Source organism: Oncorhynchus kisutch, linkage group LG13 (assembly GCF_002021735.2).
Source record: "Oncorhynchus kisutch isolate 150728-3 linkage group LG13, Okis_V2, whole genome shotgun sequence".
In the NCBI taxonomy this organism is placed as follows: Eukaryota; Metazoa; Chordata; class Actinopteri; order Salmoniformes; family Salmonidae; genus Oncorhynchus; species Oncorhynchus kisutch.
The window spans coordinates 7653007-7680399 of NC_034186.2; the positions used below are offsets into that span (position 1 = coordinate 7653007).

General features: G+C 44.4%; 1 protein-coding gene across 7 annotated transcripts; it reads right to left on the reverse strand.

Annotated features, from left to right (window-relative positions):
- Positions 1–726: 726 nt before the first annotated feature.
- On the reverse strand, positions 727–26652 carry hps3 (HPS3 biogenesis of lysosomal organelles complex 2 subunit 1). 7 transcript variants are annotated; one of them, XM_031785493.1, is made up of 20 exons: positions 26452–26649; positions 26070–26247; positions 18641–19008; positions 15521–15695; positions 15225–15402; positions 15059–15141; positions 13972–14161; positions 13296–13377; positions 12330–12484; positions 10083–10184; positions 8565–8673; positions 7214–7467; positions 6620–6797; positions 6278–6511; positions 6008–6193; positions 5700–5894; positions 4949–5047; positions 4377–4583; positions 3989–4079; positions 727–1668 (listed from the first exon to the last, which is right to left on the reverse strand). In XM_031785493.1, exons 2-20 carry the CDS (start codon positions 26104–26106, stop codon positions 1541–1543), a joined length of 3051 nt encoding a protein of 1016 aa, XP_031641353.1. In that variant the 5' UTR covers positions 26107–26247; positions 26452–26649; the 3' UTR covers positions 727–1540. The 7 variants fall into 7 exon arrangements, with proteins under 7 accessions (XP_031641353.1, XP_020330352.1, XP_020330351.1 ...); XM_020474763.2 differs by having other exon boundaries at positions 18653–19008; positions 26070–26649; XM_020474762.2 differs by having other exon boundaries at positions 26070–26649.
- Positions 26653–27393: the final 741 nt, after the last annotated feature.

A 27393-nucleotide genomic window follows, 5' to 3' on the forward strand; every position in this document is an offset into this window, starting at 1 on the left:
TCCTTCCTGGTGTCGTTTCTGGTGTCGTTTCTGGTGTCGTTTCTGGTGTCGTCCACCATGGCATGAACGAGTGTCTTTAAAAGGTTTACAGAGAACGGCACGACAAAAAAAAAAAAAAACATCCCGTCAGCGGCAGTCCTGTGGACGAGAGGTCGAAGGAGAATGGAAAGAATCGTGAAGGCGAACTGGCGGGCCAAACAGACAAAATAACGGCGCAGTACGACAGTAGTATGGAGAACAGCATCTCGGTCCTTCTCACGGATGGGCTATTGCAGCAGACGACCACACTGGGTTCCACTCCTATCAGCTAAGAACAAGAAGAAGTGGCTCCAGTGGGCAACGCAATCACCAACACTGGACTGTTGAGGAGTGGAAAAACACATTGCCTTGTCCGACAAATCTCTGATGGCAGAGTCAGGATTTAACAGAAGCAGCATGAGTCCATGGACCAGTCCTGCCTGGTGTCAACGGTACAGGCTGGAGGCGGTGGTGTACCTCCGTCCAATCTGCAGCAACATGCCTGATTCCATGGTGTCAGCATGGACCAACATCCCTGTGGAACATTTCCGACTTGTAGAATCAATTCCCCGAATAATTCAGGCTGTTCTGGAAGCAAAGGGGAATGCGACCCAGTACTAGATGGGTTTAAATAATAAACTGGCCCGGTGGGTGTACACTTCAATATATTGCTAATGTGTTTGTGAAAGGAGCAGAACCAACATAAAATGTTTTTAGAGGGCATTTATTAAACGCAGCGAACCAACATCTAAAAAAAAACTGATAAAAACAAACACTGGGAATAGATTATATACGGGGTTTCATAGTGAGGTTATACCTCTCAGAGAAGCTTCCTTCCACGTTATTTATCCACCTTTTCTTATCTCTTCTTCCAATGAACACCAGAAAGACTAGTCCAGTGTATAACTCAACATCCAGTTCCTAATACTCAGTAATAAAAGGTCTCAGGGGTATCCACAAGTCCACACAGAAGAGGAACTGTACCACTGCAGGGCATGACTAGCGACGTGACAATACTAAACAGTCATAGAAAAATTGAGGTCAGAAAAAAAAAAAAAAAAAAGTTTAAAATAATTCAGGATTTCCTTATTAAAATCAGAAAATCGTCATATCTCTGCACAGCAAAATTCTCTGTTCATATTAATTTGACTAATAGGACTACAAACGGTGGTTTTGTATGGGTACCATTTCCATAAGGCTCTACAGTAGTAGCGTTTTTAGAGGCTCACTCCACACTAAGTGGTTGATTGTCCAGCACCTTCCAGGTTTAGGATCCTCCATAGAAATAGAATCAGTAGAAGGGACATTTCCATTCAAACCAGCGGTCCGTTGCATCAGTTGCTGTACTGGGCGTACCACTTGGAATGTATGCTTAAAATGGACACTAACTAACCTGTTCTACTTAGGCAGAAATGTCAAATTCAACTAATCTGCCATATTGGATGGACCATGAAATAAAACAGTGGCTTTTAGAGCTACTGTATGTCTGTTCTACTAGTTGTAATTCTACGGCTCCTCCTCCTCACATCATGAGGTTTCTCTGGCTGCACTCCAGCAGGTGAGGCAGGAAGAAGTGGACCGTCCCGTCGTCAGGCAACAGGTCCAGGAACTCCAGGGGGTTCAGCTCCATGGCAACCACCACCAACGTTTCTGTTGTCAGGGAAAATGCAGATGTTATGGCCCAACTCTGAATATGAAAAGGGGCAATCTGCAATTCATACATATTTTTACTTTTAAATTAATTATATTCAATCCAATGATTCTTGAAGAATCTATACTGAACAAAAAACGCAACACGTAACAATTTCAACGATTTTACTGAACTACAGTTCATATAAGGAAATCAGTCAATAGAAATCAATTCATTAGGCCCTAATCTATGGATTTAACATGACTGGGCAGGGACACAGCCATGGGTGGGTATATGCCCACCCACCGGGAAGCCAGGCACAGCCAATCAGAATGAGTTTCTCCCCACAAAAGGACAGAAATACTCCTCAGTTTCATCAGCTGTCCGGTGTGACTGGTCTCAAACGATCCTACCGGTGAAGAAGCTAGATGTGAAGGTCCTGAGCTGGCGTGGTTACATGTGGTCTGCTGTTGTAAGGCCAGTTGGACATACTGACAAATGAACATTAAATTATCTGGCAACAGCTCTGGTTGACATTCCTGCAGTCAGCATGCCAATTGCACACTCCCTCAAAACTTGAGACATCTGTGGCATTGTGTTGTGTGACAAAACTTCACATTTTAGAGTGGCCTTTTATTGTCCCCAGCATGTAATGATCATGCTGTTTAATCAGCTTCTTGATATGCCACACCTGTCAGGTGGATGGGTTATCTTGAGAAATGCTCACTAACAGGGATGTAAACAAATTTGTGTACAACATTTTAGAGAAATAAGCTTTTTTGTGTGTATGTCACATTTCTGGGATCTTTAATTTCAGCTCATGAAATACATGTTTTACACCGAAAAAAAAATAAATAATGCAACATCTATACGCCACATGATCTTAGGTCAACTGTCGTAACCCATCAGAAACCAAAAGCATGTTTTACTCCACTGTTTGTAAACAATGTAATTGTTAACACACACACACACACACACACAAAACATGTTTAAAACTATACATTTTGATAACATGGGTGGTCAGGTCAGTCCTTGCATTCATAACTCTATAATCACTTGAGACTGGTTATACTTATCCAGCCCCATCCCTAAGCTGTTACCCAAAACAGTGGTGGGGTGCCCTTTGTTAATTGTTTAAACTGCAAATTGCCCCTTTAACCACAGAAAAGGTGGTGACATTCTAGAGTTAAACCCTATGCTTGAAAACACAGGCTAGAGTCTAACTGGTGAAACTATACTGATACCGTGATGAGAGTGCACCGTCATATCTCTCTCAACATGGTTTTCATGGTGCTGCTCTGGGAGCGTGACGAGATGCGTGGCTACAAAATTTACTTCTTGTGATGTGCAGATAGAATGGAAGCGCACCGCCTGCACGTCGGCCACGCTTCACAGCGGGAGGATATTAGAGCACCGCCTGCCCGTTGGTCACGCTTCACAACGGGAGGATATTAGAGCACCGCCTGCACGTCGGTCACGCTTCACAACGGGAGGATATTAGAGCACCGCCTGCACGTCGACCACGCTTCACAACAGGAGGATATTAGAGCACCGCCTGCACGTCGACCACCCTTCACAACGGGAGGATATTAGAGCACCGCCTGCACGTCGACCACCCTTCACAACGGGAGGATATTAGAGCACCGCCTGCACGTCGGCCACGCTTCACAACGGGAGGATATTAGAGCACCGCCTGCACGTCGGTCACGCTTCAGAACGGGAGGATATTAGATCACCGCCTGCACGTCGGCCACCCTTCACAACGGGAGGATATTAGAGCACCGCCTGCACGTCGGCCACCCTTCACAACGGGAGGATATTAGAGCACCGCCTGCACGTCGGCCACCCTTCACAACGGGAGGATAATAGAGCACCGCCTGCACGTCGGCCACCCTTCACAACGGGAGGATAATAGAGCACCGCCTGCACGTCGGCCACGCTTCACAACGGGAGGATATTCTTGCTACTTCAGCAACAAATGTGCATGTTTGTTGTAATTAAAATGATTTGAAGTAGTTATATAGTTACACATTTAGATTTTTCAACATTCAACCTAAAATGCAATACCAAACCTTTCAATGTATGCAGGGTGATTTTTGCTATTTTCCGACTTAGTTTTAGGATTATTGCGATTATTTGTGAATTTATATCTGATATTATGCGTTTATTTCTGTGCAGCTGCATCTTTGCAACGCTGCCGAGGAAAATAAACTGGAAGCGTAAAAACTACACTGCTTCAAGAGAGACTCGCGTCGCAGACGACGTACTGCTTTCCCCGTGCGATACAGCACGTTTTACAGAGACGTGGCGATGACGGTGTAGTTAAGGCTGTGAGTGTACCTTTGAGTGCAGCCAGCAGGATGGTGTTCTCTCCCTGTGTTGCTCTGGTTCTCTCACACAGCTCGGGGAACAGCTTCTGCCACCACAGAGCCTGAACAAAAAAAACACACGAAACCATTAGGAAGATATGCACTATAGAACCATTGAAATATATATTTTTTTAAAGGCAATGTTCCCATGTTCACAGAGACCGAATTCACTATAAAAAGCAGAAATTACCTTAATTTGCGCTATTATGTGGGCCTTCTGCGCTACTGATTGAATCTAGCCCTCTCAGACCATAGGACTGAGGTTAGAGCTTATGAGGATTTAAGGTTGTGTAAGTACGCATAGGGTAAGATCCACAGTAGGGTCAAAGGAGTTGGGGCAACAGTTCCATAGTACCCACCATGTTGTTGTTCTGCAGCTCATGATTAGCATAAGGGATGATGGCCTGAGGACAGCGGTCTAGCAACCTCTCGATGGAGCTCTCGTAGTGACCCAGCTTGGTGGCACAGAGCACGTGCACACTGAGCCCGGCGTTGTCCTCGTCAGGCAGCTGCTCCAACAGGGGCAGGATGGATGACGCGTCCAGGGTGGGACCGCACAGCAGGGACTGGATGATTCATTGTTTGTACACCATAGTGGTACATTTACAGTGGGGCAAAAAAGTATTTAGTCAGCAAATAAATTGCAAATAAATTCATAAAAAATCATACAATGTGATTTTCTGGATTTGTTTTCTTCTCATTTTGTCTGTCATACTTGAAGTGTACCTATGATGAAAATTACAGGCCTCTCTCATCTTTTTAAGTGGGAGAACTTGCACAATTGGTGGCTGACTAAATACTTTTTTGCCCCACTGTACATGTAAGGGTTAAAAAAAACAACTTCATTTTACAAGTTGATTGGTTGGTTGATTGATTCCATGTCTGACTGATAAATTGATAAATAGCACAGACATGATGCAGAGAGACTGACCTGTAGTTTGTGGAGGTCCTCTGGAATGATGTTGAAGTGAGCTGGAGTCAGGATGCTGACCCAGGGATACAACGCGCCATAGTGGGAACACCAGTTAATCTGTAACACAGAAACCGTCACCCAGGGTTACAACGCGCCATAGTGAGAACACCAGTTAATCTGTAACACAGAAACCGTCACCCAGGGTTACAACGAGCCATAGTGGGAACACCAGTTAATCTGTAACACAGAAACAGTCACCCAGGGTTACAACACACTGTAGTGAGAACACCAGTTAATCTGTAACACAGAAACCGTCACCCAGGGTTACAACGAGCCATAGTGGGAACACCAGTTAATCTGTAACACAGAAACAGTCACCCAGGGTTACAACACACTGTAGTGAGAACACCAGTTAATCTGTAACACAGAAACCGTCACCCAGGGTTACAACGCGCCATAGTGGGAACACCAGTTAATCTGTAACACAGAAACCGTCACCCAGGGATACAACACGCTGTAGTGAGAACACCAGTTAATCTGTAACACAGAAACAGTCACCCAGGGTTACAACACACTGTAGTGAGAACACCAGTTAATCTGTAACACAGAAACCTTCACCCAGGGTTACAACACGCTGTAGTGAGAACACCAGTTAATCTGTAACACAGAAACCGTCACCCAGGGATCTCCACTACCTCCTAGACTCCAGCCTTGGGGGACATCACACCTTAGTGCGAAGAACACGCTACAGACACACAGAAAAACACACCAGGTCGTCTGCGCTCTTGAGCGGTTTGAATCCGCGGCCGTCTCGGCGTGTGACGCGATCGATGTAGACAGTGGTGAGGCGGAACAGCAGCTCCTGGATGACAGCTTCCTGTGACGAGGCCATCAGCAAGGCTTCCCAGAAGTCAACCAGCAGCTGAGGGCCTCCCTGGGGCCCTGACACATCCCCACACAGCTCCTACAAGAAACACACACACACACAATGAAACGCATTACATATGGTCACATTTTGGAATCGAATCCTTGAGGAATGACACACACACACACACACACACACACAGTAACCCTGACCTGGAAGAAGAGGTCAGCCTCGTCCAGTTTGACCTTGTCGTTCTCGTGCAGCGCCACCATGGCTGCCACCAGCAGGCCGTCCTGGTTGTCCCTGAGGTGACGAGCCAGGAGAGTAGGTACCACCGTATCCCCTCTGCCGTGCAGCAGCAGCTTGGCTTCCTCGATGAACCCATACACCTGCAGCATCTGGGACGGGGCATAGAGCAGATACACTGTTCACACACACACACTCTTCCCCCACACTAACACTATACACTAACATGATCTGACCTCTGTGTGTCGGTCCATGTGTTGCCTGTAGAGCTGCAGGTCTGCCATGCGCAGGGCCAGGGCAGCCTTGGACAGGGTGAGGGGTACGGAGGGGGCTCCGATGGACTCCAGCCGCTCTAGGTGGGCCAGGCCACAGTCAGGGCTGGCTCTGGCCATGGAAGGGCTGGCTATAACATGGGGAAGCTGGGACGGCTCGGCCACACCGAAGATATCCAGCACCTCGTTGGCCGTCTCCTACAACACACACACAACCAACCACTGAATCTCAACAGTGTGGCTATTGAATCAGAAGAGCTTGTATTGGAATGGGTGGAGAGGTCTCCAGGGACTGGTGAAAGTTACCTCAGTGAGCAGCTCCAGGGTCTCCTCATAGAGGGAATGTTTGAGGAAGAAGAGGAAGCCCTTCCCGTAGCCACAGAGGCTGTTAGACAGACCCCTGTTCCTGGAGATCACCTCTGTCAGAGACAGGCCTGACATCTTATAGTAGGGCAGGGCCAGGTGGCAGTCCCGCTTGTCAAACCTACACCTCGGTGGAAGGGATGGTTGCACTTTACATTCAGTAAACCAACCAACACATCAATCAGTCCACCAACACATCAACCAACCAGTCCACCAACCAACACACACATCAACCAACCAGTTCACCAACCAACACACACATCAACCAACCAGTCCACCAACACACACGTCCACCAACACATCAACCAGTCCACCAACCAGTCCACCAACACATCAACCAGTCCACCAACACATCAACCAGTCCACCAACACATCAACCAGTCCACCAACACATCAACCAACACACACATCAACCAACCCATCAACCAACCAACACATCAACCAACCAACACATCAACCAACCAACACATCAACCAACCAACACATCAACCAACCAACATATCAACCTTGATGTGAATGTGATCCGACCCCACTGACCTGCTGAAGCAGTCTCCTAACTGGGCGCAGCTCTCCTGGAAGGCCTGCTGCAGCTCCTGTCTGTCTGCGGTGCGGGTTGTATTATATCCCAGGGCCTGGGCTAGGTTCTGACCAGTGGTCTGAGGCCGTTCTACAGGGTTTCCAACCCGGGGGTCCAGGAGCGTGGCTCTCAGGAGGAGGTGGGCTTCACTGAGCAGGTGCAGACGGCTGTGAGACAGGGGGTTGGTCTCCTCATACGTCTTACTGTACTCCACCTAGCCCAGAGAAACAGTTGACTGTTGAACGCCATGGTTAAACAGTATAAATGACTGTTGAACGCCAAGGTTAAACAGTATAAATGACTGTTGAACGCCAAGGTTAAACAGTATAAATGATTGTTGAACGCCAAGGTTAAACAGTATAAATGATTGCTGAACGCCAAGGTTAAACAGTATAAATGATTGCTGAACGCCAAGGTTAAACAGTATAAATGATTGCTGAACGCCAAGGTTAAACAGTATAAATGATTGCTGAACGCCAAGGTTAAACAGTATAAATGATTGCTGAACGCCAAGGTTAAACAGTATAAATGATTGCTGAACGCCAAGGTTAAACAGTATAAATGATTGCTGAACGCCAAGGTTAAACAGTATAAATGATTGCTGAACGCCAAGGTTAAACAGTATAAATGACTGTTGAACGCCAAGGTTAAACAGTATAAATGATTGTTGAACGCCAAGGTTAAACAGTATAAATGATTGTTGAATGCCAAGGTTAAACAGTATAAATGATTGCTGAACGCCAAGGTTAAACAGTATAAATGACTGTTGAACGCCAAGGTTAAACAGTATAAATGATTGTTGAACGCCAAGGTTAAACAGTATAAATGATTGCTGAACGCCAAGGTTAAACAGTATAAATGATTGCTGAACGCCAAGGTTAAACAGTATAAATGATTGCTGAACGCCAAGGTTAAACAGTATAAATGATTGCTGAACGCCAAGGTTAAACAGTATAAATGATTGCTGAACGCCAAGGTTAAACAGTATAAATGATTGCTGAACGCCAAGGTTAAACAGTATAAATGATTGCTGAACGCCAAGGTTAAACAGTATAAATGATTGCTGAACGCCAAGGTTAAACAGTATAAATGACTGTTGAACGCCAAGGTTAAACAGTATAAATGATTGTTGAACGCCAAGGTTAAACAGTATAAATGATTGTTGAATGCCAAGGTTAAACAGTATAAATGATTGTTGAATGCCAAGGTTAAACACAACCAACAAAGGTCAAAGAAAAAAATAAATGGTAAAATGGAGGTAAGGTGTCATAACATTAAGGCTATTGTTGACATGTTCTCATGGTGCGTTACCATCTCGTTGTAGAGCTGGAGCGGGGGGACGGTGTTGACCACGTACAGGTTCCAGCCGTGACCCATCTCACTGGGATTCTGGGGCTTGGTGAAGGGTGACTTCCTGTTCCTGGGTCAGAGAAGCAGGAAGTACAAGTCAGCTCATCTCTATAATTTAATTATATATATATTTTTTTTTTAAATGGCCACAGATGGCTGACATTACAGCTTCTATCTAGGTGGTCAGAAACTACAGCTCAGCTGCCATAACATCAAGCACATGAAGGAAACAATAGCCCCTGGGCTGGACCAGAATGCGAAAGCGTGTAGCTCAATTGGGAGTTCGCTAAAAAAAACACATGAATGACAAACCTATGAGCTAAAAAAAACTACCAAACATTTAGTTTTAGATCCAGTTAACACGTTAGTCATTTAGCAGACGTTCTTATCCAGAGGGACTTCCAGTTAAGTGAAGAGAGCGAGGTGAGACAACTACATAACATAGTCAGCAAAAAACTATTCCTAAACAAAGCAGCTATAAGCAAAGTGAGTTGTAGCACTTCTCCCTAGAGATTAGTCAGACTACCTACCAATGCAAACCAATCAACAGAGGATGTTATTGAGGGCAAGGGGTTTTGGGCGTTAATGTGAGTCAGACACGTTGCATGCTTTTCTTCACAACTCCACATGTTAACACACAAGGCCTCTACTGACCCATGTGCTGAACACTGTGTGTGTGTTCTATCGGCTTCCCTGTCCACTACAGCCTGTAGCAGCGATAGCTAACAGACCTGATGCTCTTAGCCAGTGAAACACGCGGCAGTGTCAAGCAGTCTCATGTGATAACAAAGCCCCTGTGTGTGAGATTTGGCAAAAAAAAAAAACGTCAGCTTGGTGGAGGAATGGTATTTTCTGCATGTTTCCCCACTTCTCGTCTGTGAATGCATGGTCTCACTTCCTGATTCTACACGGGTCTCCACTGGCCACGCGGCGGGTCTCCACTGGCCACGCGGCGGGTCTCCACTGGCCACGCGGCGGGTCTCCACTGGCCACGCGGCGGGTCTCCACTGGCCACGCGGCGGGTCTCCACTGGCCACGCGGCGGGTCTCCACTGGCCACGCGGCAGGTCTCCACTGGTCATGTTACCTTCCAACCTCTGGATCTATTATGCTTTAGTCTAATCAGGCGTACTGGGTTTTCAGACGTTAATACTCACAGTACGTCATATATGCCATTTAGCCGACGCTTTTATCCAAACGCGACTTAAGAGTCATCCTTTCATACATTTTACATACTGGTGGTCCCGGGAATTAAACCGCCACTCTCTAACAACTGAGCTACATACAGACCACTACACGAATGACATGATATTATGTCCAGTAGGTGATATCATCACACTGATACGATGTCCTGTTTAGTCCATCAGTTAGTGACGAGACACACAGGGGGATGTTGTTTTAGTAGGGTTGGTGGGGTGGGGTGGGTTTATTCCAGGTGGATTACAGAGGGACACACCATCAAGGAGGTCAAGAGACTTACAGGAAGGAGTGGGCCAGAAAACGCTTCAGAGCCGGCGTGGTGGAAGGCTCTATACCTACTGCTAGGAAAATCCCCCTAAGGGTTTGGTGATCTTTGTATTCTCTACAATAAGAGTTTACAGGTACAATTGAAGGACAAAGAGAAGGGAGATTTCAGATATTTAAAATCCTATAAATTAACAAATGAAATCTTTTAAACACAAAATGTGAAGTAATAAAAGTGTATTTTCAGTGCTTAATAAATGATGAGTGTGTCTATTGTCTGAATACTGCTTTACTTGTGCTCCACAGTAAGATGCTCTGACCATGGGTATAGGATTAGATAAGGGCTGGGTGATTTTCTACATTTGATGGTATGCCTGCATTTTATGCTTCGGGAATAACACAAGTTCTTAATATGTTTTCCTGTGTGACCCACGACCCTAGGATGGCAACAAACTAATTATATGTGGTTTTAAAATGGGCTTTCCCCCATTCTGATTGTTTTATACTAAACCAAAACTGACAGTAAAGTAGTCCAATTTGTAGAACTTTTCATTTGTTTATCACTGTATCAATATGTAAATGATAGAATATAGATGGTATCAAAATATAATTATAGAGAAAAATCCTTTGTCGTATGTGGTTCGACACTGGTATACCTTAAAATACAATATCATTACCCAGGCCTAGATCACAGGCATACCTTAAAATACAATATCATTACCCAGGCCTAGATCACAGGCATACCTTAAAATACAATATCATTACCCAGGCCTAGATCACAGGTATACCTTAAAATACAATATCATTACCCAGGCCTAGATCACAGGTATACCTTAAAATACAATATCATTACCCAGGCCTAGATCACAGGTATACCTTAAAATACAATATCATTACCCAGGCCTAGATCACAGGCATACCTTAAAATACAATATCATCACCCAGGCATACCTTAAAATACAATATCATCACCCAGGCCTAGATCACAGACATACCTTAAAATACAATATCATCACCCAGGCCTAGATCACAGACATACCTTAAAATACAATATCATTACTCAGCCCTAGATCGGATGTCTTACCATAAATCTATAGCATCACTCAGCCCTAGATCGGATGTCTTACCATAAATCTATAGCATCGCCCAGCCCTAGATCGGATGTCTTACCATAAATCTATAGCATCGCCCAGCCCTAGATCGGATGTCTTACCATAAATCTATAGCATCGCCCAGCCCTAGATCGGATGTCTTACCATAAATCTATAGCATCGCCCAGCCCTAGATCGGATGTCTTACCATAAATCTATAGCATCGCCCAGCCCTAGATCGGATGTCTTACCATAAATCTATAGCATCGCCCAGCCCTAGATCGGATGTCTTACCATAAATCTATAGCATCGCCCAGCCCTAGATCGGATGTCTTACCATAAATCTATAGCATCGCCCAGCCCTAGATCGGATGTCTTACCATAAATCTATAGCATCGCCCAGCCCTAGATCGGATGTCTTACCATAAATCTATAGCATCGCCCAGCCCTAGATCAGATGTCTTACCATAAATCTATAGCATCGCCCAGCCCTAGATCGGATGTCTTACCATAAATCTATAGCATCGCCCAGCCCTAGATCGGATGTCTTACCATAAATCTATAGCATCGCCCAGCCCTAGATCGGATGTCTTACCATAAATCTATAGCATCGCCCAGCCCTAGATCGGATGTCTTACCATAAATCTATAGCATCGCCCAGCCCTAGATCGGATGTCTTACCATAAATCTATAGCATCGCCCAGCCCTAGATCGGATGTCTTACCATAAATCTATAGCATCGCCCAGCCCTAGATCGGATGTCTTACCATAAATCTATAGCATCGCCCAGCCCTAGATCGGATGTCTTACCATAAATCTATAGCATCGCCCAGCCCTAGATCGGATGTCTTACCATAAATCTATAGCATCGCCCAGCCCTAGATCGGATGTCTTACCATAAATCTATAGCATCGCCCAGCCCTAGATCGGATGTCTTACCATAAATCTATAGCATCGCCCAGCCCTAGATCGGATGTCTTACCATAAATCTATAGCATCGCCCAGCCCTAGATCGGATGTCTTACCATAAATCTATAGCATTGCCTACATTTGAATTGGTCCAATTTAGTAGTAGTATTTACTTTGACGTGAGACAATTGCTAAATGTATATTTCCTTTCTAAATCATGTGTGGCTCTAGCTATGACTACAGTGTCTAAGTGTGTGACCTACATGACTCTGCGTGCGGTCCTCTCTGTGTCCTCCCTGGTCTCCACATCTGCAGTGGTCAGCAGGACGATGTGGTGTCGGTAGTGACACAGAGCCTTCAGACCAATGAACAGCTGAATACGCAGAGCACACAACTCCATGGTGATGGGAGGACAGGCCTGCGTGCGTGCGCACACACACACACAATTTTTATATTGTTATTAACTCACAATTACACTTTTGTATCTTTGGGATTTATTAAAATAAATCATATTACTGCTATATGTCAAGTAGATATTCATTGAAAACTGTTTCTTGCCGATATCATGGTCTTACTCTGGGAACCTGACGGGAGGAATATGGGCCCTAAGGGCGGTAAGTAGCCACTCACAATGAAGATTCCACTTTAAATCAAAATTGGGCTTCCCAGCATGTGCAGACCAATCACATTTAGGCTCTCAATTACCATTCCTGAAAGACACTGCAGCCCTGCCTTACACGGTGCTAGTCAGATTCCACTGTGTCACTGTTGGACACGCACGCATGCAGTCACACACTGCACAAAACAACGACACTCTTGTCACCAGATGAAACTGTGTAAGTGGTGGTTGCCATTATGAGCCCTTTCCAGCACCACCATCTTTATGAACATAACGCAGTGATCTGAGCCAAGCAGACAGCTACCTGTATTTCTGGAGAAGCTGTGATCCAATCTAATGACTTCCTGTCTTATTGTGTAGCAGGGCCAATCAGAGCACAACCAACCGAGGCACAACCAATCACACACGAGGGGAAGCCTCAGGTCAAAGCATCCTTCAAGACCAATAATGAAGATGTCCAAGGCATGGGGGTAGATATGGTGAATATTCCACCAAGCCTGACCGATAACTAAAAGCTTTTCCGGTCCTCAGATCTAGAAAGAGCTCCCTAGGGGTCCGGCCGTGGGTCGATCTGTCTTCCATTAGCTAAGGAAAATGGGGTGATCCTCACCTTCATGGTGGTATCGATGTAAGGGTCCTCAGCTCTGGCTGCCACTGCTGCACACCTCACTGAGAAGCACTGGAGAGCATTCCTGAGAAACACAGGTATACATTAGGGTCTTGGGTTTTGTGAGATTATGTGACATGCCTAGATTTGAACCTTTTTTAAATTAAAATGTTCTTATGTCACATGGCCCAGACAATTGCTTTCAGTTTTGGTGGAATTCTCATTTCTGGACAACGCTTCGATTACAGGATAAAATCTTGCTATTTATTTTACTAGGCAAGTCAGTTAAGAACAAATTCTTATTTTCAATGACAGCCTAGGAACTGCCTGTTCAGCGGCAGAACGACAGAGTTGTACCTTGTCAGCTCGGGGATTTGAACTTGCAACCTTTTGGTTACTAGTCCAACGCTCTAACCACTAGGCTACCCTGCCGCTATGTCACATGATTGCGCCAACACTGTAGGGTGGTGCAGTATCCAGATGTTTCTGTACCATACCAGGGTATACAGTATTACCAACCCCCCAAAAAGTATCTGTTTTTTACTGTATTGAAAATCACACCGTCAGTTTAAAAATTAAAAATAATACTGTTTATACCATGTACCGGGGTATCACCGAAGTCAGAGACTAGTCTCATGGACTTCCTTCACAGTCTCGAGAGGCCCAGCCCAGTACTTACTTTGTGATGATGTGGAGGAAGAGGTCAGTGAGGACGGCCTGCTGGGCCTTCTCTGGATACTGATAGGCTGAGACCATCTGAACCCCGCCCCTCACGCTGTACAAATAGCCCGTCTTGGGCAGCGAGAAGAAACAGAACAAACACGTCGGCTCCACCCCTCTAACCCCCTCCACACATACTTCCTGGTTGCCTGGTTGTCAGGGAGAGGAGAGCAATGGAAGAGAAAGGGATGAGATGTGAAGCAGATGGGAATGTAGAAAATATAGGTGCTCCTACTTTAAGTGTCCCTCATACACATGTATTTACACTACATGTTAATTCCATAGGTAGGGAAAGAGCCAAGTACTTAGAGAGTTGGGACATTGAGGTTTCTACATTATGGATGCATTTAACAGGACACTACAACATTCTATGGCAGCCATGTTGGCTACATTGTCTCGCGTCAGATGGCGTCACTCCTCCGCGACACTCATCCCAAAACCGATCGCTCTTGTAGGACGTGAAACTTCAAATTTGAATAATGAGCATCCGCCATTCAAAAAAATGAAAACATAGTCCCTAATTTTGTATATCACTGTGCTCTCATAGGACTCTCTATGAAATAGGCAGAATAACTAGCTAGCTAAATTACTACACACATTATGACAGTGATTTCATAGTTTGCCATTGTGAAAAAAATGTGGGGAAAAAACAGTGGTCTTCTGTACAAATTCTGTGCCAGGATGTTGGTCGCCAGTGTAGTGACTTGATCAGCTGTGTAACTGTTGTAGCTAGCTTACTGACAGTTAGCTGTCTGTCAGTTAGCTAGCTACGTAATACTGTTAAAAATGTTAGACAGCACAAACTACTTTTGAGCTCTCCCATTACGCGATAGGAGACTGATCAGTGCAGGTGGAACCGGTGTGCTATCTGAAGTAAGACAATGTGTTAGCTGACACACACACACTCCCCATTAACATTACACTGGGAATAATTCAACAGCGCTATTTAAAACTGCATGTCTAGAATGAGAACAATTAAATTCTAAAAGTTGGCCCAACTCTATATGGTTCTTGGGATGGGACAGTGTAATGAGGTTCTGACTCACTGGTGAACACTGGGTGAAACTGCAGGGAGTGCAGGTGGGTCTCCTCAACACTACAGTCCTGGAAGAAGTCTGGAGCAAAACGCCTGGACAGGGGAGACTCAATAAGATGAGACCACACACACACACACACATAGAGACACACACACACACACACAGAAAGACAGACCTGTATAAGATATAGGTGATGATGAAGTTGCCCCTGGCCTCACTCTCCATGCCTGTCCACTCCAGAGAGATCTTGACCCCACAGTCCTTAGCCCTGTCCCCCAGGAGCTCTTGGTGCTTGGGGAAAATGAAGAAGTCATCATGGTCACGGTGACCAGCCAGACCCTCTCTCCTCCCCTCTGGCAAATACAACACAGTGTAAACACAACCTAGTCAGACAGAACATGCAAATCACACCATGTTCTGTGAAGTATAGTATGTGGTATCTGAAGCATCGGTTTCCATGTGTAGTGTTACCCGTCTCGTTGTCGTGTTCTGCTCCAGGGATCATATCTTGGGGGACCAGACTGTGGTCCTGGGGCTTCTTGTCAGCTGACTTCTGGGTAAAAGCAGCACCAGGAAGTCTCTCCAGTTTGACCACCAGCACCTCCAGCTCTGTCTGCAGGGCAATGTACCCTGCACAGATCGCCACCTGCAGGCAGGGAGGGCATACATATTCTATGAAAAGGTTGCATGACAGAATAACCTTCTCTAAGTTAGGAGCGGCAGGTAGCCTAGCGGTTAGAGAGGTGAGCCAGCAACCGGAGGGCTGCAAGTTCGAATCCCAGGTCAGACAGGAAAAAAACTGGTGGGAAGTGAGCTGGCAACAGGAGGGTATCAAATCCTAGATGCCATTACCTGCCTTTGTGCACCCCCCCACCTCTCTAAAACCTGCATTTGGTATTTTATTAGGTTCCCCATTAGCGGTTGTGAAAACCGTAGCTACTCTTCCTGGGGTCCAACACAGAACATGAAACATGGCATAATACAGAACACAAATAGACAGGAACTACATACATTTAAAGAGGGCACACATAGCCAACGTACACAAACGATCTAGGCTCTATATAATACTTTATGCTTTCTTGAATTTGATCTGGATTTGGGGACTGTGAAAAGACCCCTGGTGGCATGTCTGGTGGGGTAAGTGTGTGTGTCAGAGTAAGTTGACTATGCAAACAATTTGGAATTTAACACATTAATGTTTATTATAAAAAGAAGAAGTGATGCAGTCAGTGTCTCCTCTTCTATCAACCAAGAGAGACTGGCAGCATAGTATTTATATCAGCCCTCTGATTACAATGAAGAGTAAGGCGAGCCGCTCTGTTCTGGACCAGCTGCAGCTTCACTAGGTCTTTCATTGCAGCATTTGATTATTGTCCAGCCATGTGGTAAACATAAGATCAAATTAGAGACTGCAGGACTTACTTTGTGAAGAAGAACATCTATTACGGACAGAGCTCTCCCCATCTTTACAAACGTTGCATCTTAACTCAGCAAAAAAAGAAAACGTCCCTTTTTCGTGACCTTGTCTTTCAAAGATAATTCGTAAAAATCCAAATAACTTCACAGATCTTCAATGTAAAGAGTTTAAACATTGTTTCCCATGCTTGTTCAATAAACCATAAACAATTAATGAACATGCACCTGTGGAACGGTCATTAAGACACTAACAGCTTACAGACGGTTGGCAATTAAGGTCAGTTATGAAAACTCAGGACACTAAAAGAGGCCTTTCTACTGACTCTGAAAAACACCAAAAGAAAGATGCCCAGGGTCCCTGCTCATCTGCGTGATCGTGCCTTAGGCATGCTGCAAGGAGGCATGATGACTGCACATGTGGCCAGGGCAATAAATTGCAATGTCCATACTGTGAGACGTCTAAGACAGGGCTACAGGAAGACATGACGGACAGCTGATCGTCCTCGCAGTGGCAGGCTACGTGTAACAACACCTGCACAGGATCGGTACATCCCAACATCACACCTGCGGGACAGGTACATGATGGCAACAATGGCCGGATCAGACAGGACTGGCAAAAAGTGCTCTTCACTAACAAATCGCAGTTTTGTCTCACCAGGGGCGATGGACGGATCCATGTTTATCGTCGAATGGAATGAGCGTTACACCGAGGCCTGTACTCTGGAGCGGGATCGATTTGTAGGTGGAGGGTCCGCCATAGTCTGGGGCAGTGTGTCTGCATCATCAAACTGAGCTTGTTGTCATTGCAGGCAATCTCAACACTGTGCGTTACAGGGAAGACATCCTCCTCCCTCATGTGGTACTCTTCCTGCAGGCTCATCCTGACATGACCCTCCAGCATGACAATGCCACCAGCCATACTGCTCATGAGCACGTCTGGGACCTGTTGGATCAGAGAGTGAGGGCTAGGGCCATTCCCCCCAGGAATGTCCAGGAACTTGCAGGTGCCTTGGTGGAAGAGTGGAGTAACATCTCACAGCAAGAACTGAGCAAATCTGGTGCAGTCCATGAGGAGGAGATGCACTGCAGTACTTAATGCAGCTGGTGACCACACCAGATACTGACTGTTACTTTTGATTTTGACCCCCCCCCCCCCTTTGTTCAGGGACACATTATTCAATTTCTGTTAGTCACATGTCTGTGGAACTTGTTAAGTTTAGGTCTCAGTTGTTGAATCTTAAGTTAAGTTAAGTTTGCTGAAAATAAACGCAGTTGACAGTGAGAGGACTATGACAGTTTACAATCTAAGGCAACACCAAGTAATTTAGTCTCCTCAACTTGTTCAACAGGCAGAGAAGTGGCTTCCGTCTGACCACACTACCATAAAGGCCTGATTGGTGGAGTGCTGCAGAGATGGTTGTCCTTCTGGAAGATTCTCCCATCTCCACAGAGGAACTCTGGAGCTCTAACAGAGAGACCATCAGGTTCTTGGTCACCTCCCAAGGCCCTTATCCCCTGATTGCTTAGTTGGCCAGGAGGCCAGCTCTAGGAAGAGTCTTGGTGGTTCCACTGTGTTCTTCCACTGTGTTCTTGGGGCCCTTCCATGCTGCAGACATTCTTTGGTACCCTTCCCCAGATCTGTGCCTTGACACAATCCTGTCTCAGAGCTCTACGGACAATTCCTTGGACCTCATATGGTTTGGATTCTGCTCTGACATGCACTGTCAACTGTGGGACCATATAGACAGGTTTGAGCCTTTCCAAATCATGTCCAATCAATTGAATTGACCACAGGAGGGACACCAATCAATATGTCAAGGATGATCAATGGAAACAGGATGCACCCGAGCTTCAATTTCACATAGCAAAGGGTCTGAATACCTATGTAAATAAGGTACCTGTTTTTTTATATTTAATACTTAAAAAAATAATAATTAAGTTCTCGCTTTTTTATTATCAGGTATTGTGTGTATATTGATGAGGCAAAAAATGTATTTAATCAATTTCAGAATATGGCTGTTAACTTAACAAAATGTTGAAAAAGTCAAGGGGTCTGAATACTTTCTGAATGCCCTGTATGTATTTCAGTGTCCACGCAGGGAATAAAAAAAAAAGTTTTACTTTCAATATGTGGGTGGTAAAAAGAGACTATGGAAATCCCAACCCCTAACTTACATCCATCCCTACCTGTTGGGGCGACAGTCCCGGGAGGTGGATGATGAGACAGCGCTCAAAGTCCAGGATGGAGAGCTTGTCGTTGAGGGCCTGTCTCTTTAGACTGAACAGCACCAGGCTCTTAGGACACCCCACCAGCAGGTCTCCGGTCACCCCACAGCACGCCACACACAGAGGACGCTCAAACAGTGGAATCTCAATGATCTCCATCTGCTCCTTGGGAGCCCCGCGCATGGACGAGCCGCGCAGGAAATGACCGAGCAGACGCACGCCAACGCGGGTCTTCTCAGCCGCCTGGTAGCGCCAGTTGGTGTAGGCGCGTAGGTAGGGGGCGTTGTTCTTCTCCTCGATGGTCACCAGGTAGTCCCCTGTGGAGGGAGGGGCGGACAAGGGGAGGACAAGGGGAGGAGGGTCAGAAACTATTTTATTTGTCACATGCTTCCTAAACAAACAACAGGTGTAGACTAACAGTGAAATGCTTACTTATGAGGAGAATGTCATGAGTTAGAGGTGGTTTTCCAAGCCAATACTAACCTCCTTCATACTGGACACAGAGACATAAAAATGATATCCACTAGATCATCTGACTCTGGGGGATGTAGACAAAGAGCCTCGTTGTTCATTTGACTATTGGGGATGTAGATAAAGAGCCTCGTTGCTAAAATCACAACATATCCCTTTGACACTAGAGGTCCAAATTAGTATTGTTTTGTTGATTGCATTTCAACTAACTCCATTAGATACAGTTGAAGTAGGAAGTTTACATACACCTTAGCCAAATACATTTAAACTCAGTTTTTCACAATTCCTGACATTTAAATCAAGTGGAAATTCCTTGTCTTAGGTCATTTAGGATCACCACTTTATTTTAAGAATGTGAAATATCAGAATAATAGTAGAGAGACATTTCTTTCAGCTTTTATTTCTTTCATCACATTCCCAGTGGGTCAGAAGTTTACATACACTCAATTAGTATTTGGTAGCACTGCCTTTAAATTGTTTAACTTGAGTCAAACGTTTCAGGGAGCCTTCCACAAGCTTCCCACAATAAGTTGGGTGAATTTTGGCCCATTCCTCCTGACAGAGCTGGTGTAACTGAGTCAGGTTTGTAGGCCTCCATGTACGCACATGATTTTTCAGTTCTATAAGATTGAGGTCAGGGCTTTGTGATGGCCACTCCAATACCTTGACTTTGTTGTCTTTAAGCTATTTTGCTACAACTTTGGAAGTATGCTTGGGGTCATTGTCCATTTGGAAGACCCATGTGTGAATAAGCTTTAACTTCCTGACTGATGTCTTCAGATGTTGCTTCAATATAGCCACATCATTTTCCATCCTCATGCAGTCATCTATTTTGTGAAGTGCACCAGTCCCTCCTGCAGCAAAGCACCCCCACAACATGATGCTGCCACCACCATGCTTCACGGTTGGGATGGTGTTCTTCGGCTTGCAAGCCTCCCCCTTTTTCCTCTAAACATAACGATGCTCATTATGGCCAAACAGTTATATTTTTGTTTCATCGGACCAGAGTACATTTCTCCAAAAAGCACGAGCTTTGTCCCCATGTGCAGTTGCAAACCGTAGTCTGGCTTTTTTTATGGCGGTTTTGGAGCAGTGGCTTCTTCCTTGCTGAGCGGCCTTTCAGGTTATGTCGATATTGGACTCGTTTTACTGTGGATATAGATACTTTTGTATCCGTTTCCTCCAGCATCTTCACAAGGACCTTTGCTGCTGTTCTGGGATTGATTTGCAATTTTCGCACCAAAGTACATTCATCTCTAGGAGACAGAACGCGTCACCTTCCTGAGCGGTATGACGGCTGTGTGGTCCCATGGTGTTTATACTTGCGTACTATTGTTTGTACAGATGAACGTGGTGCCCTCAGGCGTTTGGAAATTGCTCCCAAGGATGAACCAGACTTGTGGAGGTCTACAATTTCTTTTCTGACGTCTTGGCTGATTTATTTTGATTTTCCCATGATGTCAAGCAAAGAGGCAAAGAGTTTGAAGGTAGGCCTTGAAATACATCCACATGTACACCTTCAATTGACTCAAATTATGTCAATTAGCCTAACAGAAGCTTCTAAAGCCATCACATCATTTTCTGGAATTTTCCAAGCTGTTTAAAGGCACAGTCAAATTAGTGTATGTAAACTTCTGACGCACTGGAATTGTGATACAGAAAGATTATTTCACTTATAATTCATTCTAAACAATTGTTGGAAAAATGACTTGTGTCATGCACAAAGTAGATGTCCTAACCGACTTGCCAAAACTATAGTTTGTTAACAAGACATTTCTGGAGTGGTTAAAAAAACGAGTTTTAATGACTCCAACCTAAGTGTATGTAAACTTCTGACTTCAACTGCAGCTATGTAGACCAAATCAAAATGTTTCCAGGTGTTTCCAATCCCCCCCCCCCCATATTTTTATTTTCACATGATTGAAAATCATACGGTCTGTATTTCAAAAACCCCGGTATACGGTATATTGCCCAAGCCTAGTAGCTAGATCGCTAGGTTGCGTTGTTCATGTAGGAAATGCTAGCTAGCTACAAAGCTACAGTGTATTGGTTGCAGCCCATCTGTATGCTAGCCAACCAGTCTGCTAACTAATTGCAATGTTGGATAGATAGCTAATCTGTTCCATTGATGGAAAATATTTCAATTTATCCAATCTTCACACACCGGCACTGTGCAGCATGCAAAAACATTAGCTAGCTAGATAATGTTAGCTCATCTGTAGCCCCCAACTACCTAGGCTAAGTTCCAGCTCTTGTCTCGTTATTTTTCAGCCATCTTCTTTGAACACCGAATGACCACATGCTGCCTGCGGTAGCTAGCTAGATATCCCGGCCTCAGCCATTGCATATCTTGCCAGTACACATGAATGAATGCAGATGAGTCAGTCATGTATCATTAGCAAGGAGAGACCCTTGTTTTCAATGAATAAATTGGCTTGGTAGCTACAGCAGCACACATATTTCCTTAACCGATGCAGACGATGGTTTCATAGCCTGCCATATGTGAGTTACTGAGCTGCGTCTACGAGGTTATCAGAAAGTGTACTAGCTAGCCTACTTTTCTTGCAAACGGCATAACCTACATGTCAAAATATAATTTGAGCGTCGTTTTCCTCTGCTAGCCAACCGGCTACCACGTTTGGACTAGTTACCTGCTTGCTAGTAGAAAATGTTACACACAGAAAATGATTAAATCCTGTATGTTATTTGACTTGAGGATGAGAATTACAAACTATACAGTAGGATTGTAGTTATCATACATACTACAGAAGGCAGTATTGCAGTTCTTTTAAAATAAGTTTGTCGTGAGTCCGGAGGACTCAAATGGACAGTCAGGAAGACACTTGGCTGTCACTAGTATATTCATATGTAGGCCTCCATGTAAGTGTAACCTGTTTTATAGGCTATGCATTATTATTATAATTTACTTTGTCACGTGCATTTTGAATCGAGCAACAAGGACCGTCATTTAAACGTCCCCCAAAAGCTTGTTATGCAAAGGGACTCAAAGTTAAAGTGCACTATCCATTACGAGTCAACCATGTGCCTCTTAAAAGCGATGATAATAACAATAGCTTACACGACTGCTATTTGACAAATCCATAAGGCTCTTCAATAAACCATATGTAATGACCAGATTTATCCTTTTCCATAAAAGCACATGGATGTGTGTGAAACAGAAACATGGGGTTTTGTCATATGTAAAAAATGTTGTCCAACGTTAGTAGTAAACTAGTCAAGGATTTATTTAACTAGCCAAGTCAGTTAAGAACTAATTCTTATTTACAATGGATGGCCTACCCTGGCCAAACCCGGACGACGCTGAACAAATTGTGCGCCGCCTAATGGGACGCCTAAGCACGGCCGGATGAGATACAGCTTGGATTCGAACCAGGGACTGTAGTGACACCTCTTGCACTGAGATGCAGTGCTTTAGACTGGAGGATGCATATTTTTGCAATATTGGCACACAACAAACGTAAACTTTGAACTTGTAAGTTTCAAATATCCCTCTAGTGGCCAGGGTTGACCTAGACCTATTTTAAAGAACTGCCATTGGTTGGTGGATATATAGTCTAAGATCTTTGATAGGCTGATGAAGTACTTGTGACAGGATAGAGTCAGTGCCACCTGTTGAGGCTAGCATAGGGCTAACGTGTGCCATGTAATCTGATGGGACCAGCTACAATTTAGTGTTCGGTCACGAGCAAGTAAATTGACTATTTTAATTGGCTGATACTCCTTTTGTACCGGAGAACCTGTTTATTAAATGTAAATGGTTACTTATGTTCACAAGTAGGTGTAACAGTATAACTTTAGACCGTTCCCTCACCCATACCCGGGCGCGAACCAGGGACCCTCTGCACACATCAACAACAGTCACCCACAAAGCATCGTTACTCATCGCTCCACAAAAGCCAGTGAAAGGCAGGAGAATGCATATCCCATCTCTGCATTGAGGTACGTTTACCAACCCATAACTTGCGCCCGCGCCACTGTCTTAATATAATCATGATCGTGTTCCCACCCCAGTGCAGCTTAGTTTAAACAAGCGTAACGGTGGCGTCGGAAACTTCTGGCAAAATAATTCATTTGAAGAATTTATCGGCACTGCTACCCAGCCAGCCAGTTTTATAGGAATGATCTCATACATTTTTCAAAATTCACTGCCAATATGACAACATGCACTCCCAGGAATCCCAGTTACACAATAAATGTTTGTTTTGTTCAATAATGTCCATAATTTATGTCCAAATAGCTACTTTTGTTAGTGCGTTTTGTAAACAAATCCAAGCTCACGAAGCGCGTTCACTAGGAGCAGACGAAATGTCAAAAAGTTCCATTACAGTCCGTAGAAACATGTTAAACGATGTATAGAGTCAATCTTTAGGATGTTTTTAACATAAATCTTCAATAATGTTCTAACTGGAGAAATCTTTTGTCTGTAGAATTGCGTTGGAACAGAGCTCGCTCTCACGTGAACGAGCATCACGAGCTCAAGGCATTCTGCTAGACCTCTGACTCATTGCCCTGTCATTCGGCCCCACCCCACAGTAGAAGAATCAAACAAGGTTCTAAAGACTGTTGACATCTAGTGGAAGCCGTAGGAAGTGCAACATGACCAATATCCCATTGTATCTTCAATAGGGAATGAGTTGGAAAAACAACTAACCTCAGATTTCCTACTTCCTGGTTGGATTTTTTCTCAGGTTTTTTCCTGCCATATGAGTTCTGTTATACTCACAGACATCATTCAAACAGTTTTAGAAACTTCAGAGTGTTTTCTATCCAAATATACTAATAATATGCATATATTAGCAACTGGAACTGAGTAGTAGGCAGTTTACTCTGGGCACCTTATTTATCCAAGCTACTGCCCCCAGCCATAAGAAGTTAACAACTTCCTTCACAATATATCTCCTCTGCTCCGCTAAGCACATGAAGTATGAAAGCCCTGATGTCTGCAGAGGCTGCGTCACAGTAAATACTGTACAGCCACTTCAGAAGTTAGATTGACCATGCAGAGCCTTTAAATATACCATGGCATTGTTGAATACTCAGTTCTGATTGGCTTGAAGGGCGTTCTAGAGTGCATTATTTCCCTATAACGCACAGTATATTTGCACGGTATAATTCAATGGCTATGATTCGTTCTTATATGTTCGAGCTGCTTTTGAAATCAAAAGTTGAATTGAAAACATTACTGGCATTGTTGAATTCAATTTTCATAATAGCAAGCTAAGACTAAAGGCGTAGGCGTTGGCATGCTTCAGTTCGGCTGGCAGCTAGCCACAGTCGGCTAGGCGAACCAAACGAGTGTGCTCGTATACTTCCTCAAAAGACCTTAGCTTGAAAAACAAGGGGAAAAAAGTGCCAATACTACTGTTTGTCCATTTAGAGATGCCGTAGCCACTCAAAATATTCCGAATGAATCTAACCGAAATCTGTCACTCATTTTGAAAAGGCGCATGAAAACTATTTGTCTCCCGTCGAATGACATAGACTTCATTCAAGAATCCTTACTGTTGACCAATTACCGATGAAGAGGCATAGACCTCGGCGCCGAACTTGTCTGCCAGAACAGCCCCCCCCCCCCCCCCCCCAAAAAAAAAAATCTGCTCCAAAATGTCAGAAAATATTCAAAGTTCTGAATCATTTAGGCTGAAAGCATGCGGACGCCTTAATGGTTTAGTTAGCTAACCCAGTAAATCTGTTTGTTTGGTTACCAAGGCAACTACTGTAGACATCTAATAAACTTGCTAGCTACACTACATGACCAAAAGTATGTGGATACCTGCTTGTTGAACAACTCGTTCCAAAATCATGGACATTAATATGGAGTTGGCCCCCCTTTGCTGCTATAACAGCCTCCACTCTTCTGGGAAGGCTTTCCACTAGATGTTGGAACATTGCTGCAGGGACTTGTTTCCATTCAGCCACGAGCATTACGGAGTTCGGGCACTGATGTTGGGCGATTAGGCCTGGCTCGCAGTCGGCGTTCTAATTCATCCCAAAGGTGTTCGATGGGGTTGAGGTCAGGGCTCTGAACAGGCCAGTGAAGTTCTTCCACACCGATCTCGACAAATCATTTCTGTATGGGTGTCGCTTTGTGCATGGGGTCATGCTGATGTTGCTTCCATAGGCATTGGAAGTCGGTAGTGAGTGTGGCAACCAAGGCTAGACGATTTTTACGTTCTACATGGTTCAGCGGTCCCATTCTGTGAGGTTGTGTGGCCTACCACTGCGGCTGAACCGTTGTTGCTCATAGACATCTTCACTATAACAGCACATACAGTTGAACGGGCAGCTCTAACAGGGCAGAAATTTTACAAACTGACTTGTTGGAAAGGTGGCATCCTATGACTGTGCCACGTTGAAAGTCACTAAGCTCTTCAGTAAGGTCATTCTACTGCCGGTCTATAGAAAATCGAGCAATCTCTGTGGCTGTATCCAGGCACTCAGGAGACGACACCAGCGAGGGTCAAAAAAACCCACAAAAAACCCACCCTGTTTAAAAAAAAAATGGTATATTGACTTTCAATTTAAATAGCAGAATCCACTCATTTGAAGGGGTGTCCACCTACTTTTGGCCATGTGGTGTACTGCAGTGGATGTTGAAAACATTTTTAGCCATGGTATAAATGGGATAATCAACTCCTGGCTCTATCCGTTCTCTGGAAAATAATGCAACTCAGAGGAAGGTTAGGATAATGCCTCTACTGCCATTCATTTCAATTCGACTTGCTTGGACTTCTCCCTGACCAATATGGTTGCCATTTTCACACCATTCTGGAACTTTGAGGGTTCATGACAAATCCCTTCTAGTAATTAGATGCACCTCAATCACTCAGCAGTAAACAACTCAACAAATAGGGAAATAAGAAGTGAGAGAAAGAAAAGGACACACCTATCTCACTGTGTAGGATGCTCTGCACAGTCCCCATAGTGGCGAAGCGGCAGATGAGAGGACACCCCTCTTCTCCCAGTTGAAAAGCCTCGATCTTGCATCCTCCAGCGGACACCACGAATAGGGCACCCCCGCCACAGCACACCAACCCCGGTTCCTGCTCGGTTGGCACGATTTGCTGGGAAGCGAAAGGGTGGCAGTTGTATACGTGAACCATCTTTGCTTGTTTTCGTAAATTACGTCGAGGCAAAACAAAGTATACACCAAGCTAACTACATTGTCCCTGTGCGGGGCTTATGTTACCAAATATAATGTGGTCTCTATCGCGGTTAGTGAGCTCCAGCTCGAGGCTAGTTTACTTAATCTATATCACATGCCCCACCGTCTTGTGATGAGCAGGCTGAATCCGTTGAACTCGAAAAGTATTTTTTTCTACCCAGTCTATGGTAAATTTACTTCACTTCCTCTGCCATTCGAAGTCCCCTTTCTGCACAGAAATCGTAAAGTAATGTGAAACAGAAAGTCTGAAGAGTTACACTGTGAAAGTGACAACTAGAAATAACAACCCCACCTCCAGCGTTGATTGGCTGAGTTCCCTGTCAGTAATAGCGTTTGAAAGTCCCGCCTCTCTGCCTAGTCGGTGGCATTATTTCAACATAAATAGGATAAAAACGGCTGTTAAAACTCCAAAGAAGAAGAAGAAGAAGAAGAAGACACCTTCTTCTTCTTCTTCTTCTTCTTCCTCTTATGTTTCTTCTTCTTTGGTGAGTTTTAACAGCAGTTTTTATCCAATTTATGTTGAAATAATGCCACCGACTAGACTGGGAAATAAATCCATTATACTTTGATCCACAAAATTGAGAATAAAACAAAGAAAGAATCAATACAAATAAAAACCTACATTAATTACAAATAAAAACCTACATTAATTACAAATAAAAACCTACATTAATTCATCCTTAAGAGTCTATGAGTGCGTCAATCTAAGTAACATAATAAAAAAAATCCCCATCAAAATCCGTCAGTTTAAGATTTTTGGGGGGCATTGGCTGTGTCTCAAACAGAAAGCATCCGCCTATGTCGGCCTTACGTATCTGTGGTGGAGTGTGGCTAAACTACAGTGGTGTTTGTCACACCATGAGACATCCCGAAAATCAGTCTTCGCAGAAAAACATATGTAGCGTCCGAACGGTTTGGCCTTCAAATTAATGTGACCACTCTAGGAAAGAGGAAACTCCCAGTGTCACAGGACTTGTCTGAAAGTAAGCCATACATATGAATAGAACTATGGAGATTTTTTGGTGCCCCAAAAAATATAATAAGT